Source organism: Vombatus ursinus, unplaced genomic scaffold (genome assembly GCF_900497805.2).
Source record: "Vombatus ursinus unplaced genomic scaffold, bare-nosed wombat genome assembly UNPS02014779.1, whole genome shotgun sequence".
In the NCBI taxonomy this organism is placed as follows: Eukaryota; Metazoa; Chordata; class Mammalia; order Diprotodontia; family Vombatidae; genus Vombatus; species Vombatus ursinus.
In genome coordinates, this window is record NW_020954557.1 from 35985825 (window position 1) to 36005500 (window position 19676).

Consider the following 19676-nt stretch of genomic DNA (forward strand, 5'->3'; position numbering starts at 1 on the left):
CATTTGGTCCTCCTTCCTCCATACCCATTTTGTAAAATCTTAAGGGAAAAAAAAACATTTTATGAATGATGTCATATGAATGAGGCTTTAAAAATCATTGTTATATCCTTCATTGCTCTTCATTTAACTTAGTATAGTCTCCTAGGATTCAAAGGTGGCTTCAAGATTATCCATTTCTTCACCTGTCCGTAAAGGCTACACTTACATTATCCACAGAACGGGTTTCTAACCTCATCTGGGCAAGACATTGTAGTCTCATTTAAAAGGACACAAACAATGGCCCTTGGAAAAGAACCTTGCTTTGTTATAGCCCCACCTATCAGCAGAAGGTGACTTTGAACCATGTGTTTCTCCTGCTAGTTTCAAAACTACTCAGGTCACAGATAACATCAGCTCACAATGGGTCTGGTGGTGACAGCAATCTGTTTTAGTAACTGAGTCAACCTTAGGCTGTGTGCCATTTGCTGGCTCATGTCATTTGTGAAGGTATTATTTTCTCTGCCCTGGACACAGAACATAGGGGCTTAGATTTACAAAACCATAGAGACAATCCGAAATGAGGAGTGTGGAGCGTTTTCTGCCCTGGCATCACAGAAAAGAGCAGGTATTCTAGTGGCTTTGAACAAAGATGAGTTGATGATAACTGTATTAGCACGATTTCTGTTTGGCAGCCTTGGGTTTTTTAGTTCCCTTGGAGCGCTATTAGTGTGTTCTGATGGAATTATCGTATCATTATTGAAATATTTGTCTGGGGTCATTTGGGTTATTGAAAGCAGCACTTACTTGTTTATAGCTAACCTTGAGCTCTTTAATAGCAATAACATTATTAAACAAAAGAGGCAATTTAACATAAACCTGTATGCCCAGAGTTTAAAGGTAGGAGGAAAGCAAACCTAAAGAAAAAAAAAAAAAGAAAACTAGAAAGCTGAGGGTGGGGTTGGGGGTGGGGTGGTGGAGAGCAAAAACATTAAGGGTTTTCACAAGCTCTATCTCTCTGTTCTTCCCAGCCCTAAACCTGGTTCCCTAATCTCAATTTCTTCCTTCCTTTTAAGGGGCCTTTTTCTCCTCAAAAATCATCATCTTATAAAATCATTTCCTCCTATCTTCTTTTCTTACTCCTTTTTCATATTGTTTTCTCCTATTTTCAATGGAAATTGGTGCCTTGTGGAATACTTTACCAAAGGCATAACCTAATAAATCCTCTCAGTCCTGTGATGAGGGGAACTTTCTAGAGGAATGGAGATGGGCAAGAAAAGGTAATGAGTGGGCTTGGAAAGTGTGAGAAGGATCGAGAACGTTTTTTACCGGCAGGTGAGCTTTTTGATGAGAGATCTAATTACTTTACTGACTCATAGATTTGAAAAGGAATAAATTATATGGATCATTATTGGTTTTTTTCTGATGATTTGGGTAACAAAAGCCATCCTTATAAGGAAAATAGAAATAATAACATAAATGTAAAATAAATAATATGAATAATAAATATATAATATAATAAATACAAATAATCAATCCATTCCTCCTTTGAAATGCAATGGTCACACAGCGACAATCAGGGATTCCTATAGCAGCACCAAAGGTATTTTTATTTTATTTTTTGATGTAGTTTCTTCCTTTCAAATGCTAACTCAGCTCAGTTTCTGAGATCAGATTCAATCAAGTATGTTTCAGGAGATATGACCATAGCTTTTATAGTGTATGAAGATGAATTTCCCAAGTTATATTTCATATGTAATATATATTATTCATATAATAGCTTGAGAAAGTAGCATTTCACAGACCAGACTTTTCTTCCCTCCCATATCAACAGGAAATACAAATGTCCATAGGAAATAATTCCACTTCATCATAATTGGAAAAAACCCTTTTAATTTTACAGAAGAACTTAATTGAATCCCAAAGCAGATATTTACTTTGTTTTCCTTTCTAACAATAACCTTTTGTGGTTGGTTGTGTAAATAAAGCTCATTGGGAAAAAAAATGGATTTTAGAATCCCCAGGTAGTTTGTAATAGTTTATAATCCCATATGAAAATTTATACTGCTTCTTCTATAATATGTTTAATATAAGACTGTAATGGTTTTGAGGGGCCATTAGACTCCATTGTCAATAGGAGAGACACAGAGGAGTTAAGTATACTATGACTATAGCCACAAATCCTTCTGTAAGCAGTTTAGATATGAAGCTTTCAATTAAACTTAACACATTTTCAGTTTAATATGTTATCTTGTTAATAATTCACATAATGAAGCATCCCCACCTGGGCTGTGAAACAATAGATGTAATAACTCTGTAGGTATCTTTTATGGTCCATTTTGCCTATTAAAAAAATACACAGTTCAAAGACTTTGTAATATGCTGTTATGCTCATTTTTTCCCCCAATCACTGCATATTACTGATTGTAGTATACTGAAATCAACTGGGGAGTTTCACTTGTCATGTCTTGGCTTTCCAAGAAAGTCTCAATAGAAAGTAAGATCCCATGAAGCAGAGACTGTTTCATTTTTTGTCATTATATTTCCAGCTCCTGGCACTGAGCCTGCCACATTGTAAGTCATTCAATATAAATTTGTTGATCAATTCTTCCCTAAGGATAGATTGAGATGCAGAACCTCTTTCTCAGTTCAATCTAGGGTACAGGTCCCTACACTAGAAGCCAATAGAAAACAAGCAGGAAGTAACATGACCCTCCACCCTCCTCCTCCCTGCCCCCCATCCCCACCCACCTTTTCAGAACTCTGTGCTGAAATCACAGCTAGTATTTGGGTGGCCGTATTCTGCTGTGCCAAGGACATCACCATTGGCTGCAGCATTCCCAGGATGCCTGCTGGGAAATATTATAATAAAATAATTCAAGGTCTTGAAGAGCCATAGGTTATATGAGAGAAAAAGCCATAAGAAGCTTAAGAGCTATGGCCTCAGCACAGCTGCAGAGATGCAATTGTGAATTTTTATCCTATGATGTATTAAAGGTATATGATAGGCTTTTCAGTAATCATATGCAAATCCATGCCTTACAATTTACTAAGCTATGTTTCTTCTGTTCTCTTTAACATTCATATCAAAATGTGATTGTGTTCACTTGGGGGCAAAAGGTTCCTAAATACTGATTAATCATTTCAATATAAATACATATTTATTTCTATCAATTTAGGATTAAATACAATGTGATGTATTTTCATGAACATCACGAAGACATGTATTGTATTTTACTTTATTATCTGCATTAGAGAAGGATATGGTATAGGATACAGTGAATCCTGGATCTGGTACCATTTGTGACTTTGGGCAAATAACTTCACTCATATGTAACCTCATTTTTTGTTTTATCTGTCAAAAGAGAGTTGGATTAAAACTCTAGGATCCCTTCTGGCTCTAAGATGTCATAGGAGTTTCTCAAATTTCATCTTCTCATTCTTAACCAGTTGTGTGATTATAGAATCACACAGTTATATGGGAACTGAGAAGCTTTCAAATCCAAACCATACTTGAACAAAAAAACTCTCACCTGCTTGATGACTTCTAGTTGGGGAGAGGGAAGAGGGTACTGTCTCCCAAAACTACATTGCCTATTAATTTCTGAGAAAAAGACATTTTGTGAAAAAGTAGAATTGTTTTTGATTGAGAAGGGTTTCAGCTGCCCAGTTTGTTCAGAATATTTAGTTATAGTGGTCATGACTACGCTTGCTATGTGTTAATGTTAGTTATTTGGGGAAATTCCTTTTTTAAATTAGATATTCCCCTTATTTATTTGTTTTTCCCAGAGAAAATATTGGGATAGGAGGCCTCTTAGCTTTATCCTTGCTGAAAGTATTCCCTTACTGACCAGAACAGCTTTATGAATCTGTCATAACCTATAATGTATATGTAAATACCTGATTTGTGGGAAGTAGATTTATTTTAAATTTTTGGTCATGATGAAGATATTTTTGCAACCCCATTTGGGATGACTTTAATACTTTGGAGATATGATCTCATTGATGTGATTATTCTTTCCAGTGATGGTATTTCCTCATAACCCATCAAAGCCTACTCATTCCATGTGATTATTAGTCGTGTCTTTCCATAAATCTGCCATTGGCCTGATGGGCTCCACCCAGTGTTCCCTGTATGTATCTTTGATGGGGTGTGGGCCTAAGCCTAGATATTTGCCCCTTGCCCCAAAGGGAATCTGGCTCTACAGGCCCCAGCTCCTCATCTCACTTTGAAAACCTTAGCCCTACCTTTTGATCCTATTCAGATGAGCCTTCACCCCTAGCCCTAAAAAGAATCTTGCTCCCGTTTGTCTACTGGTCCCAGAACACCCTTAAATTTTTAGGTTCCTTATCAACTCCCCTTCCTTTATCTCCCTTTGAAAGCCCTAGCCCCACCTTTTGATCTTATGCAGATGCCTTTCAAACATCCTCCTTCCAGTTCCCTTCATTATTTATTCCCCCTGTTTATTCAATCTCTCAGACCTTCCAAACAGAATCCTCACCTAGACCCTTTTCCCAACCACCCCCCCCTCCTCTGGCCACCCAAAGTTACTTTAGTGTATGTAAGATCCACCCTGGCCCCCATTCAAATGCTGAGAATCTCTCATGCCCAGAGGCTGAGCTTTTCTCATGCCTGCTCATCCTTAGGGGCATCACCTGGCCTATATGGTTTATCTGTAATAAACTTTTTCTCTGGCTGGAAGAAGATTTGAATTGAATTCATTCAGGCAGGGCCGCATAGCAATCTCCAGGTCGGAGCACCCCACACCTCTAGGTCTCTTCATATTAATGTTGCATGGATGCCAGTGGAACCCTCTGGATATCCATCCCTGGTTCTGGGAAAGGGATACCCTTTCCCTAATCTTGAATTTCTTTGATGATATCCTAGATTCTGCTTCTTCTGCACAAGTCGTCATTCATAACACAAAGTTGCCTACCCACAGCCACCATGTGCCTCTCTATCTTTGCCCTCAACTTTCATTTAGTGAAGTGATATTCCATGAATCACAGACATACATCACCCAAAGAATAATGATGGTCAAATGATGGGTCTCTCTTTCTTGGAGCCTTGGTGATTGGGAAACCACTTAATCACATTCTGGATATGATACCAAGTAGTTGAATATCCTCATTTAAGTTGCTTATATGTATGCTGGGCCTTCATTTTGCCTTAGGAAAAATAAAAGTTGAAACTTAGGATCACAGGACTGGAAAGTTAGCCTAAGGGAAGTAACCTTATTTGAGAGTCAAGAGAAGAAAAATTAATTGCCTGATTTTGGCTTCTCACTTAATTGATGTGTTTCTCTATTTCTCCATTGATTTAAAATGGAGGTAACTCCTCTAACTCTGACTTTCAAAACTGTTGAGGGCCATGATAGAACATCTAAAAGCTCTTAAAAAGAAATGTATTCTTATTAGGGACTCCACCTATCTCTGGGCAGGACTATATATAAAAAATCTAAGAAATTAAGTACAACAAACATTTAGTCCTCATTACATGCCAGGTGGTAGGTATACAAAGGCAGATGAGACAAACTCTGCCTTCAAGGAGTTTATAGTCCAGTATCCCCTTTCCCATTGTTTTTTATCCAGTATATACACCTGAATACATACTTAGTCAGATACTCCTTATTGTTTGAAAGAAGTTGGATAGCTATGTTCTTGTTTCCTAGTTATGTTTCCTTCCTCTATTTGTTTGTTCTGTGTTCTAATAAGCACCTTCACTGTTGATGAGTAAGAGCAAATAAGGTAATATTTCTCCTAGGCAAATGAGATAAAATTTATAAAAAAGAGTTTAGCACAGTGCCTGGCACATGATAGGCACTATAAATGCTTATTCACTTCCTCCTTCGCTTCCCCTGGGCAATGAATTCTTCAGAGTGAATGATGTTATTGCAAAGATCTAGTATTTCCTCCTAAGGAAAGTATAAATATTCATTCCTTCATTTTGGAGTACTATTAGGAAAAAAATTACAAAATCACTAAGTTGTGAAAACTAGTGCTTTTAGTTGTAGGAAAATAATAGAAAATGTACCCAGAAAAGATCAGTTAGGATTTCAGATCTTAGCAAGAAAATTTTATAAGAGAAAATTTTACAAGAGTCCTTGAGAGTATCCCATTGGAATTGAAAAGTAATCCTTTTGCCTCAGTAAGTCATCATTTGTAATTGTCAAAGAAGAGAAGAATGGAGATATTTTGGAGGGGAAATTGCAGTAGGCAGAAAACATTTGTGTGGTATCAAGCATGAGATATCAGGCAGTGATCTTCCAAAGGACAATTTTGACTCAATTTGTAATTTTTGTCTTTGGTGGTGTCCACTTAATGAACACCAAATTGGATTTCTGTCAGTAATTAGATATGCTTTGAGGTTGGGGGAGGGGGGAGGGCGAGATAGTGGGGGTGGGGAGAGGAAGAACAACAGACCAGCATTGGTATTGCTGGATAGCACCATGATTTACCATCACAGTAAAGCGCACACATTTCCTGGTAGGGGAGTTGTATAAGGTCTGTCTTATTCCCCTCATTGCCCAAATTCTGTCACCTTTTTTCTTTTAATCAGTCTGTCTTAGAAACATGCTACTGATGGGATGCTTAGGTACTTGTATTGGGTCCCCAATTCCAAGACCATATCCTGGACTCCTCATTATGTGTATTCTAGACTTAAGACATATGTATACTCCCTCCATCTATCTTGTCAAACAAACATTGATTGGTGGCAGACTAAGCAACCCTCAGTTGGTGCTGATTGCTAATTAACTTAGTGACTTAGTAGCAGACCTAAAATCCATACCTCCATGTACCTCACCCTCCTTGGGCTTTTCCTGGTGAACTCTGGGTAAAACGCCTTCGAAGTAGATACAAAAAGTTCATGTTCCTTTAAGAACTGATCACTCCTTAACCACTCCCTAAACCACAAACCTCACTGAGTTTAAATGAGTGATAATAGCTAAAATTTATATTGTACTGTTGCCCCACATATATTTTTACTTTATCCCTGAAACAACTCTGAGTGTTATTGCTGTTATTACTGCCATTTTGCATATAAAGAAACGAAGGCTCAGAGATTAAGTGACTTACCCAAGGTCACACAGCTTGATAAGAGCAAGATTTGAACCTAGGTTCAACTTATGTTAACTTAAGTCTGTGACTCTTTCCTCTCTACCGTAGGTAATGTACTTGGTGTGTCTGAGTGAATTTGCTGGTGGCATTTTGACTATATGCTAACCTCACTGTTTCCCAACCAGCATTTATTCATAGCTAAAGCTATCATAGTCCTTTGTCATCCACCTCTAGCCCATTCAGTCTTGTTTCTCCTTTTCTTCTTCTTCTCCCTTCTCTTCCTTCCCACCACATCCCCACAGTCCCAGTGGAATGAGTGCAAAGAAATCACCCTACCTTTAGATGGAAATTTGATGTGATTGCATCATCATATTAGCAAGGAGTGGGGCCAGTCACTACGTGCTTGTTCTCTCTGCTGAGACTGCTGAAATGTGTGCTAGATAGAAGCATCCAGAGGGAGCTAGTTTGAGAAGTCCCTAGCTAATTTCTTCTGTGCCATTGAGAAGCAAGCCATCAGATAGTAATGACAGTTTCAGTTCTCTCTTGGCTTTAAGTCTGAGAGCCAAACTGACAAAGAACAAGAAAATTTCCAAATTAAAGCTGACAATCCTCCCCTAATTCTTCCCAGGGTGCTCAGGTATGATGATTATTTAATGTTTATGTGTCGCTGTAAATATACAGGCCTCTCTTCGATACATGAAATTGTGCCAGATTGGGTAAATAGAAGGAGCCAGGAAACAGGACAAGACAGGAGTTTGCTCTAGTCCCCAAGTGGCCTAGGGGGCATTTAAGTGGAGTACATTGCAGTAGAGGAAGCCACAGCAGCAAGCAAGGAGGGAAAGCTCTCTAGGGTGCCCTTTTGTACCTCAGGATTATTACTAGAGAGTTTATGCCATGTTAACCTCTCTCTTGTGAGTATAGGTGCCTGGATGTTGGAAAATTTTGCTTCCAAGAGACTCCTCCTTGCTGATGGTGGCCCAGGTGAGTGACAGCATCTTTATAGATAAAGGACAGCATACCACTGCCATTTGTTGAGAGAGAGAAGAGAAGTTCTTCAGTGACTAAGCAGATGGGTCACCTGTGCCAAGAAATGCCTACACTAACCCAGATGAGCCAGGGAAGGAGATAAGTGGGTGTTTTAAATGACCTCAGACTTCTAGGGGAGAGAGAAACTAGGTTCATTGGTGATTTGAGATAGAATGTCAAATCTCAAGCACCATAGGCCAGACCATAACTTATAGGGAGCCCTGCTTAGGCTGGAAGGTAAGTAGAAGGCTGTGGAATAGAAATGCCCTAGAGCTCATCCTTTCTCATTCATTTCTCCTCTTTTAAAAGAAAACTCTTAAATCAGAACAGGATTTTTCCCTGGGGGGAAGGGGGTGGTTACTCATTTGGAAGGATGGGACTATTAAATACCCAACCTCCCAACAGAAACTAGAGAAACCAAGGCTAGAATTGGGAGAATAATAATAAATCCATCATTTACAAAAGGAAGGGGAGGGAAGGAAAGAAAAGAAGGAAGGAAGGGAAGAAAGGAGGGAGAGAGGGAAGATAGAGGAAGGAAGGAAAAAGGGGAGGGAGGAAGAAAGAACTTATTAAGTACTATGTGCCAGGCACGATGCTAGGTACTTTACAAATATTATCTTATTTGATTCTCACAACAACCCTAGGAAGTAGGTACTATTATTTCCCCATTTTACAGTTGAGAAAGCTGAGGCAAAAAGAGGTTATGTGACTTGTTCAGGGTCACACAACTAATAGGTGTCTGATGCCTGATTTGAACTCCAGTCTTCTTGACTCCAAGCTTTGTGCTTTATCTACTGAGTCAATCAACTGACTCAAAGAGTTTATAATGGCCTGCTCAGATACAGTTCTCTCCTTCTTCTAGACTGAAGTTCCCTTGTCTTTTGGAAGGGACCTGAAAATAGGGATTTGGGGCTAACTTATTGGATTAAAAAGTGAGATTTGTTGTCAGAAATTGAATATTCATTAGTATTTCTTATTTTACTAAAAGAACTGTTTGTGAGGCTTGAAAGAAAGCTGCGTTTGGGGAGGAAATTATAAACTTTGTGTATTTGTGTGTATGTTGATGGGGTGGGGGGGAAGACTTTAACTTCTATCCATCTGGATCACATCTGCATTTTAAAACTAATTTTATTTATAAGCCTCCATTCTCTTTTATGAACTCCTTTTGTGCTTGTTTGTGTTGCCTAACAGAAGCCATTGGCTCCTACCTCACATCAACTTTGCATTAAGACTTATTAAGATGCAGATTGTTGATCATATAGCCCTATTGGGTTGTGTAGATGCTTTACATATTAATATCATATACTGGAGAGTATCATAATGCACCAAATTAAACATTTTTCTATAGCTAAGTACTTAGGACTATCTGTGGTCATAAAGAAAGGGATCAGCTAAATTTCTTTATGATTATTTGAACTATTATCTGATACTAAATGATTCAGACATACTCCGCTCTGGTGAAAGGTAAGATTAACCCTAATCTCCATTTACAGATGAGGTAACTGAAAATCATAACCACTAAATCAGCCCAGGAAAAGAAAACAATTTTGTATTTTCCATCTTGTGTTCCAGTTACTAAACAAACTAAAAAGTCATCAGAGTACAACCAGCTCTATAAGCTTTTGTCTGGTTTATCTTCATTAAGTAGTTAATCCTTTGCCTGTTTTTTCTTTCTGCCAACCATCATGATTTGTTTTCATTTTACCATACCCTCATTTGATACATGCCCAAGGAATTGAAACTCATTTTACTATTAACTAATCAACACCTAATCTGGAAGGTCAATCACTGATGCATAGCCCTCCTCCCCCCAGCCAAACAAAGAAAAAAAGAAAAATTAAAAGAAAAGAAAGGAGAGGGAAAGCAAAAGAAATCAATAAAACATTCCAAATCCAAAAAAATGATAAATATTTAATAGTAAAATATGTTTATCCAAGTGACACTATAGACATTGGACTCCCTGTGTTACTCATTTTTAGGAATTTAGGAGTTGTGGTGCAGATGAAATAGCTCTAGATTGGAAGTTAAAAAAACTGAATTCTGGTTTCAACTCTTCCACTAAATGACCATGTGACCCTGGGCAAGTCATTTTACCAGTTTATTCATTAACACTTATCTGTTTAGTATGTGCAATGTACTGTGACAGGCACTGGAGGAAATTAAAAGATAAATGAGACATGGTCCCTGTTCTGAAAATGCTTAGAATCTAGTAGGGCTATACACAGATAAATATAATACAAATTAAGCTATGGAGAGTGTGAAGAGGAGTACATTGTGCTATAAGATCATATTGGGATTCATTTGGGGTAGCTAGGTGACGCAGTGGACAAAGTGCCAGCTCTTAAGTCAGGAGAACACAAGTTCAAATCCAGCCTCAGATACTTGCCAGCTATGTGACCCTGGGCAAGTCACTTAACCCTGTTTGCCTCAGTTTCTTCTTCTGTAAACTGAGCTGGGAAAGGAAATGACAAACCAGTCCAGTATTTTTGCCAAGGCAACCCCAAATGGGGTCAAAAATAGTCAGAGACGACTAATTAACTAAACACCAACAAATGTTTAATTTTCTCCACCACAGCACTATAGTGGATAGAGCACTGGAATTGAGGTCAAGAAGACCTGAGTTCAGATCCTGTCCCAAACATTTATCATTTAGCTGCCTCTCTGAGACTCAGTTTCCATATCTATAAAATGAGGATAATGATAGAACCTACCCAATAGGATTGTTATGAGGGTCAAATATAACCACTTAGTAAACCTTGAAGTACTCTATAAATGCCATCACTTGTTATTTGTAAAATGAGGAGATTAGACAATATCATCTCCATCTTCCCTTCCAGCTTTTCACGTTCTATGACTTTTGTGGTTCTAAGGACATTCTCCAGGGAAATTATCATAGGACCACAGATTTAGAACTTCAATGTCACTTCATAGATGAGGAAACTCAAGCCCAGCAAAGGTATGTGATTTGTCCAAGGTCACACAGGTAGTAAGTCACAGACTTACCATTCAAACTTAGGTCCTGAGACTCCAAACACAATACTCTTTTCACTCTAGCATGCAGGGAATATGTAGATTAAATAGAAGAAAAACAAGTTGTGCATCTTTTTATCTTTTTTTCAGCCACTCTTTTGTGGCAATTTTTTCTTCATCTTTTTTTTTTTTTTTGGTGGGGGGAAAGGTAGGAGATGGGACTGGTTTTTTGCTAAAATCCTTTAACAGCAAATAGGTATTGAGTATTGTTCTTCATGACACAGCTGCATGATGGTTCTGAGGTTTAACCATGCCGAGCCCATGAGGATCGTGCTCTGAGGGGCTATGTATATTTCCTACCAAATCAGGCTCTCTTCTGACTGTACCATCCCAAAATCTTTCCATCTCCTAAAGAAATTTTCTTAAAACATGTTTGACAGACATTTTCTTTTAGAGTTTAGTGTTTTAAATCCTTGCATTTAAACTCTGAGCATTGATGTGTGTGGTGTGTATGTGTGTGTGTGTGTGTGTGTGTGTGTGTGTGTGTGTGTGTGTGTGTTTAAAGAGGTCAGTAATATCCAGGTGGGATGAGTCATTTGTTAAAAACAGTCTTTTATTCAGAGGCTAACCAGAGACAAGTAAATAGGTACTATGGAACAGAATCTGAGCTCACTGAGGTTTACCAGAAAACAGACAACAGCAAGTAAGTTGTGCTAATGGGCAGTGGTCTGATGAGGTGGTTTAGTTTAAACTCTCACAAGGCTCAGGGGGAAGACTAGAAGCAGAAACAGACTGCAGACAGGAGTGACAGCTGTTGAAAGCCTCCCTGTATGTGTAAGTCACCTCATCTGCCCTTGCATTTGCCCCTTGATGGATTTTTCCTTTGCCCCACAGAAAATATCACCAAATGGGATGATCTTCTCTGGTTCCTGTGGAGAGAAAGTCTAGATCTTTGTATCGTGGCCCGAAGTGAACTAGTAACTGTAACTAGTTTGAATCCTGGTCCTGCTACTTCTTTGGTGAGCTTAGGCAAGTCACTTCATGGGCTTCGGCCTGTTTCCCACTTGAACAGGAATCCCTTCTACCACATATCCGAAAGAAAAGGCTTCCATGTTCTGCTTGAGGCTCAAGGTGGTAGGTTCCACTTCTAGGGAGCTGTAATTATGAGTGTACTGCTCCTTCACTCACCAACTACAGATTAGGTTAGGTCCCCGACAGTGAAGCTGCTGCTTTGGGTTCTAGAGTTCTGTTGTCTTAGAGAGGTTCATTGGGCTCTGAAAGATTGTGATTTGCCCATAGTACTATAGCTAATATGTGGTAGGGACAGGATCTGAATGAATCAAGGTTTTCCTGATTCTACAATTGGTCTTTGTCTCTCTGTCTCTCTCTCCCCCTCTCTCTGTCTCTGTCCTTGTCTGTGTTTCTGTCTGTGCCTGTGTGTCTGTCTTCTCTCTCTCTCTCTCTCTCTCTCTCTCTCTCTCTCTCTCTCTCTCTCTCTCCCCAATAGGCCATGTTGCCTCCCCCAAAATTTTATAAACTTTGGAAGTATTCAGCTAATACTTTCAAGAACATCTGAATAAATCAAGATGGCTTTACTAATTTACTAATGGATAAGTATTAAAAAAGAGACTACATTGAGTCCAGGGTAGAGAACTGATCTTGGACTACGGAAAAACCTGGGTTCTAGTCCTGCCCATGACATGTACTGGCTGACACATACCTTGGGCAATTTGTTCAACCATCCAGCACCCCCAGAAAACTCTCTTAAGACTCTACCAAAGTTGAGGACCAGGTGCCAGTCTGCATTAGTCAAGGGAGTTTTCTTATCCAGAGTTCCCAGCATCAAGGAAATCATAGGTCCATCCCAAAAAAAGTATTAAAAATATCATTTAACTTTTCCACTATGTTGATGTTGCACTTGTGTGTTGTGTTAGAGCATATGGCCAGTCTTTTGGAAAGAAATCAAAGTGTTGATGATGAACAAACACTTATTGAGTGCCCACTGTTGCCAAGTGCTGTGCTAACTCAAGTACTTCTAAATTAGGTGTTAATTGAAGTAATGTTACACAAGGACAGAATGAAATATGGAAAACTATGTAGACTTGTTTTGCATTATTACCCATTAGTAGAGAGAGCCTAGCTTGGCAGAAAGAGCTTGGGACTCAGAAGATCTCAGTTTGAAGTCCTGGCATTGCCACTCATTCCATATGCAACTTTAGGACAGTCATTGAAACTCTGAGTGTGGGTTTCCTCATATATAAAATGAAAATAATAATATGGTTACTTACCTCATGGATTGCTATATATACTCTAAAATACTTTGTAAACTGTAAAGAGCTATGAGAATCCCAGAATGTCATCTCTAGGATTCTTTGGGCATACCACCAAGAACATGTTGATTTTTCATATCTAGAGCTTATTTGCCATCCTCAAGGAGCCACTATATTCCTCCCCCCATTACCCAGAACCATCTTACCACCAAGAACATGTTAATACTTCATATCTAGAGCTTATTTCACATCCTTAAGGAATCACTACATTCCTCCTCCAACCCCCACCATTAGATAAATGAAATTTTGAAAAAGGACTAGACATCTTAAAGAAGGTAAATTAAAAACAAACAGAAAGCAACTACCTATTTTGTGACCCTTGTATTCCCTTCTGAAGAATATGGCTTTGTCAGATTGCTAGGTCACTAGGATTTCCCTTTGGCATGGATAGTTATTTTTTGCCTCTAAAAGATTGACATATTTAGAGTTTAGATGCTTCTATTTATATTCTTCATAGACATAGGTTCCTGGGGGGCAGACGATGAAGGAAGAAGTTGGGCAAAGAGTTTCACCTGCTGGGCCTGACAAATCTAATGCAAATAAAATGTTTTCAAAAATTTAGGCTAGGTTCCCTGGGGAGCTGTTTAATCCTGATTTTGAAAGCTCTATCTTCTCATAGCCTCCAATACCATGCCTAAGCATAAGAAGTAGATTTGTTTTAAGGGAATCACCAAAGGAAAAGAAAAAACATCAGGAGTCATTTTTAAAAGGGAAATTATTTTTATATGTAACCATATAATGTAGCTTTCTAAGAAAGCTAAGAAAATATAAACAGACTGAATCAGAAGAAGCAATGTCTTGAATTAAAGTGAAATATGATATCTGGGTTTTTTTATATAGAAATTTTTGTTTATACTTTTCTAATGCTTCTGCCTTTAGCCATAAGGCATGGAATCATTGCAACCCATACTCAAATCCATTAAGAAATGACCTATCCTTTTGGCTATGAGGATGTACTCATATCAGCCTTACCCATCTGTTTAATGTGCCTTGCCCTTTCTCCTTCCCCCATCTCTCAGTCTTTGAAGTCCTCTTACCCCTAACCATGCTCCAGTATCCCATAGTTGATAACCCACAACCCAGACTCCTGTTTCACTGAGAGTAAGGTCCCCACATCATAAATCTAGAGCTATAAGGGACCTCAGAAGGCTTTTAAAAACTTCAGAAGTCTGATCAGGGCAATGACCCATCATAACTCTAGAGGACTAATGAGGAAACATGTCACCCACCTCCTGACAGAGGGATAATAGACTCAAGGACCAGGATTCAAAATACTGTTTTTGGAAATGGCATCTTTTGTTTGGCTCTTCTTATTTGCTGTAAGAATTGTGGTTTTCTTTTTTTTCTTGGAGGGGGGAATGATATTCAGGAGGGAATAGGAGATTTAGAGAGAAAGTTTCAAAAGAAAAGAAACAAGAGATTTCATAGAAATTTTTTTAAATGCACAGAAGAGAACTAAAGGAATTTCAGAAGGAAACAGCAGTACAGTTTTGAAAGTAATATATATAATTTATTATATACTTTTAAAATGCAATTTATATTTGATAAAGATTTACAATTTTATATTCTACTGTGTATATGGGTTTAGGGTCCTTTTTTTGGTGTTTGTTAAATTCAGAATTTTTTTTTAAGTCCCTGTAGTGGAAGGGAAGCATCATCCTCCCTTCAAGTGTAACACATCTGGAGACACCTTAAATTATTTTCCTCAGTGAATAAAAGGGATAGAAAGCTCACAAAAATAAGGAGATGGAAAGAGTTTTTTTGTTTTTGTTTTTGATGTAATGGAGGTATGACACTTGTACAGAGTTCCTTTAATGGCATCTCCCCATGTGGAAACGCCAGGGAGCTTGCTTCTTAGAGAGCTGAGATAACGTGAAACATAAGTGTCTTGGCAGCTGGGAATGCTGCACACCCCCGTAGTCCCTGAAATCCCTGCTGCTGGGGAGGCTGAGGCTGGCGGGCCACTTAAGTTCTGGAGTTGTGAGCTACAGTGAGATAAAGCAATGGAATGTCCTCCCTAAGTCCAGCACCAATAAGATATGTTCCCAGGAACAAGGGGGCCACACAGCTGCCATTTTATTGGTCAGTTGTTTCAGTCCTGTCAGACTCTTTATGAACCCATTTGAGGTTTTGTTAATAAAGATACTGGGGCAGTTTGCCATTTCCTTCTCCAGTTCATTTTACAGATGAGGAAACTGAGACAAACAGTGACTTGCCCAAGGTCACACAGCTAGTCAGTGTCTGAGGCTGGATTTGAACTCAGGTTTTTCTGATTCCAGGCCCAGCACTCTATCCACTGTGCCGCCCAGCACTCTATCCACTGTGCCACCCAGCTAGTCCAGGGAGGGAATGGAACAAGTTGCGTGATTTGCCAATCAGGAGTGGGATTAGTCCTGTACATGGCCACTGTACTTCTTTTTTTTTTTTTTAAGTTTTTAGGCAATTGGGGTTAAGTGACTTGCCCAGGGTCACACAGCTAGTAAGTGTCAAGTGTTTGGTATGAGGCCGAATTTGAACTCAGGTCCTCCTGACTTCAGGGCCGGTGCTCTATCCACTGCGCCACCTAGCTGCCTCTGCCACACTACACTTCTAAGCTAGACATGATAGGTTGACTCAGTATTCCAAAAAAACTCAACCAAATAAATAAATTAAAAACCACTTTACAGAGACTGTGGAGCATACGTGGACATTCTGTACCTGTGGCTAACCAAAAGGTGAAGAGGAGGCCTTTGGATTGACTGCAGAAGTCACTTCCTCAGTGCCTCAGGACTCTTGGGAGAGCTCAGTGACTCATTTTCCATTTCATGGCAACTGTTGGAGTAGAGGCTGTTGCAGTTTCATGGTGTGTTGGGGCAGCACCACCTCAAAGAATTCAGAGTCAGACCACCTCTTATCCAAGTATAGGCATTTACTAAGGATTGACACCCCTTGGAAGCGGGCTTGGTTCCAAAAGGAACCAGCAACTTTAGTGAAAGTAAGATGGATTTTTATAGGGTAAAGATGCAATTACATAACAGAAATTATGAATATTACAAAGGCAGGAAGGGTTTGTTAAGAGATAAGGTGATAGGGGAGGGGTCCTAACCTCAGTGGGACTATGCATGCAATTACCGATAATGCATACAGAAAAAACCCTTTGGGGGGGTATGTATGTATGATAATGATATTATAATAAGCCTCTCTATGTCATAAGTTGACCCAAAGGACAGTTTTTTCTATTACTGCACAGGTGCCTACTTAGGGAAAGTCCCTTCTGTTGTTTTGAGGTCTACATCCTGCTCGAGCACCCTGGTGGTGCTGCTTTCCGATTGGCTGAGTATTGTGGTCCTGTCTGAGATTAGAGAGATGTGTAGGGGCAGTGACTAGCTAGAGGCAGTGGCTGAGATCCCATCATATGGACCTGCCTGCTGTTTCTATAAGAAATATGAGTTCATGGACACACCTATTGTTCTAGTGAGCAGTGAGGCATATATGAGGAAGTTAGAATACTGAGTCAGGGGGTGGGACAGTGGCTAGGTAGAGGAAGTAGTTATACTGAGTCTGGGGGCCTGTGGTGTGGTCAAAGCCAGATTGTGTGGTCAAATCAGAACGTGCCTGCTCTTTAGCGGGCCCCATAAGGAAGTTAGAACACTGGGGCTGGGGGCAACTTTATCAGGATTCCATATGTCATCATGAATTCAAAAGATCCCTGGGGGAAGGGGTGGGGGGGGGGAGATCCTTGGCATCCCAGCATTCCAAAGTTCAGGTTTGTCACAAGCATAGCATTGATGTGCTGAGGAACAAGAAGTAATCTTTAGGACTCCAGTCTAGGAGTAGCTGAGATAAGGATTCATCTGACAGTGATGCTGCCTCTGGATATAAACTTGGTGGGACTAGTGCTGTTCAGGAACTGAGCCACACTGAGCCTCATCTGTGGAGGAGATGGGCCTAGAGGAGACAGATTTCAACACAGATGTAGAGAGTATGTATTCTTCTCTATGAGAGGTAGAAAACCAGCCAAACAGAAGGAGGAGAGGGTAAAACAAGACAAAAAAATAGCTGATGGCCCATTTCATCTGGGACATAGTACACAAAGGTAAGGATAAAGTGAAAGCAGGCTGGAAATGGAATTTAGAGCCAAATTGTGACAACTTTATTTGCTAGACTAAGGAATTTGTATCCTTTAAGTGTGAAGCAATTGAAAATTTTAGAAGGGAAAGACATCATGATATGTATACATTAGGAACAACATTTTAGCCACTGTTTAAAGAACATATACTCAGAAAACTTTAGTGGCTAACTATATGGCAAACCACTCCAGTGTCTTTGCCAAGAAAACCTCATTTGGGATCAGGAACAACTAAACAACAACCAATTGAACTATTATCACTAGAGGTTTCTAAATGGTGCCGGGCCTATCTCAGTCTCCTCTTCCAGAGTTCAAATCCTGCCTCAGACACTAGCTGTGTGACCCTGGGTTAAGTCGCTTAAACCTGTTTGCCTCAGCCCCCTCATCTATAAAATGAACTGGAGAAGGAAACGGTAAACCACTCCATATCTCTGCCAAGAAAACCCCGAATGGGGTCACAAAGAGTCAGACATGACTGAACAACAATTATTGTCTAGGATGAATTATAAACCTCTATTTGACATTTAAATTCCTTCATAGCCAGGCCCCTTCCTACCTTTTTAGTCTTCTTATATCTATTACATCCTTCCATATACTGGTGTCTTTGCTGTCTTCCCTCCTGATGCTCCACCTTCAGGTTTCATTCTTTTGGATTGGTTGCTCTTCACACCTGGGATCCACTCCCTCCTCACCTCTACCCTTAGAAAGCTTGGTTTCTCTTTCTTTTTTTACATTTGTTTATTTGTTTGTTTTTGATTAGGCAAGTGACTTGCCCAGGGTCACACAGCTAGTAAGTGTTAGGTATCTGAGGCCAGATTTGAACTCAGGTCCTCCAGAGTTCAGGGCCCATGCTCTATCTACTGCACCACCTAGCTGCCCCCCTTGGTTTCTCTTAAGACTTAGATCAAGCACCATCTTCTCTATGAAGCTTTTCCTGATCTCCCCCATGCCCCAGTGGTTACTGCATTCCCTCCCCAAACTACCTTGTATTCATTTTGTGTATGTCTATATTTATGTAAGTACATGTTGTCTTCCCCTGGAACATACTAATTACTTAATAAATGTTTGTTGATATAAATTAAACTACTACGCAGAAGGCAAAGAATGATGTCAGAACAGAATCAGAGGTTGATAGAGATTGGCTGTGTGAGATGTTACCAAAAAGAAGTCAAGAAGAATAGGGACTGAGAAAGGATATTTGGATTGGAGAATTGTGGTTCATTAGAATGTGAGCTCCTTGAGGGAAGGCACTGTTTTTAACCTTTCTTTGTATACTCAGTGGTTAGTACAGCCTGGTACTAGTACAGTGGCTGTACTTAGGAAGCACTTAGTCAATACTTGTTAGTTAGTTTGATTGATTGGAGAAAAAAGTCTAATCAGTTGATGCTACATTATTAGTGAGTACATGGTGAAAAGTATAGTAGGCAGAGAATATAGACTATTCTTTTTGAAAGTTTAGTAGTAAGAGGGATAGAGAGAGAGAGAGAGAGAGAGAGAGAGAAGGCACAGGGTGATTTTGAGGAAATGGCAAGGTCGAGAAGATTTGTATAGGATGAGAAAGACCCAAGCATGTTCATAACCAACAATGAAGGAGCCCCTAGAGAGAGTTAGATTGAAGATGAGAGACTGCAGAGGGAAGTCCTAGAGGAGGGGGAGGGCAAGAGGTCAACGGTACAGGCAGTAGGATTAGCCTTAGCAAGAAAAGGGGCTACTTCATCTTGTGAGACCAGAAGGAGTGTGAATATGGAGAAATTCTGAGTTTAGAAGAGGAGATGAGGCCACTCAGGACAGTGAAGCGAGAAGTGAATAAATCCACTCTGATCATACCCAAGGGTAGAGCTGGAGACTTCAAAAGGTTTGGAACAGCCGTTGTAAAGAGTGTGATGAGAAGTCAATCAGAGATGGATAGAATTGCTGTACACCCATGAGAGGCACCATTTGATATTAGCATTTTTTTAGTGGTTGTAGACCAGGATGGTTTTATGACTTCTGCCAGCAGTTCTTGGCATCTTGAGAGTAAGAATAGAGAAATGAGACCTCTGGTGTGCTTGGCCCAGGGGTAGAGATTGATAGGAAGAGAATAGTAGAAAGAAAGGAGCAGAGGATTACAAAGTACAAAGCCTCAGAAAACATGTATTCCAGGGTCAAGATTATGAAGGAGGGAGATGAAGCCATAATAAGAATGTTAAGTCTGAAACAAAAAGCTA

General features: G+C 39.6%; 1 protein-coding gene across 4 annotated transcripts in view; it reads left to right on the plus strand.

The window, feature by feature from the left end:
• ZNF385B (zinc finger protein 385B) overlaps positions 1-19676 on the plus strand; it is a 491057-nt gene that overhangs the window by 326264 nt on the left and 145117 nt on the right. For 2 of the 4 annotated variants that reach the window (XM_027866019.1, XM_027866021.1), the window contains exon 2: positions 7957-8016. The exons of the other annotated variants lie outside the window; for them this stretch is intronic. In XM_027866019.1, the coding sequence (XP_027721820.1) occupies positions 7957-8016 (60 nt within the window). The remainder of the gene's footprint in view (positions 1-7956; positions 8017-19676) is intronic. 4 annotated transcript variants of the gene reach the window in all.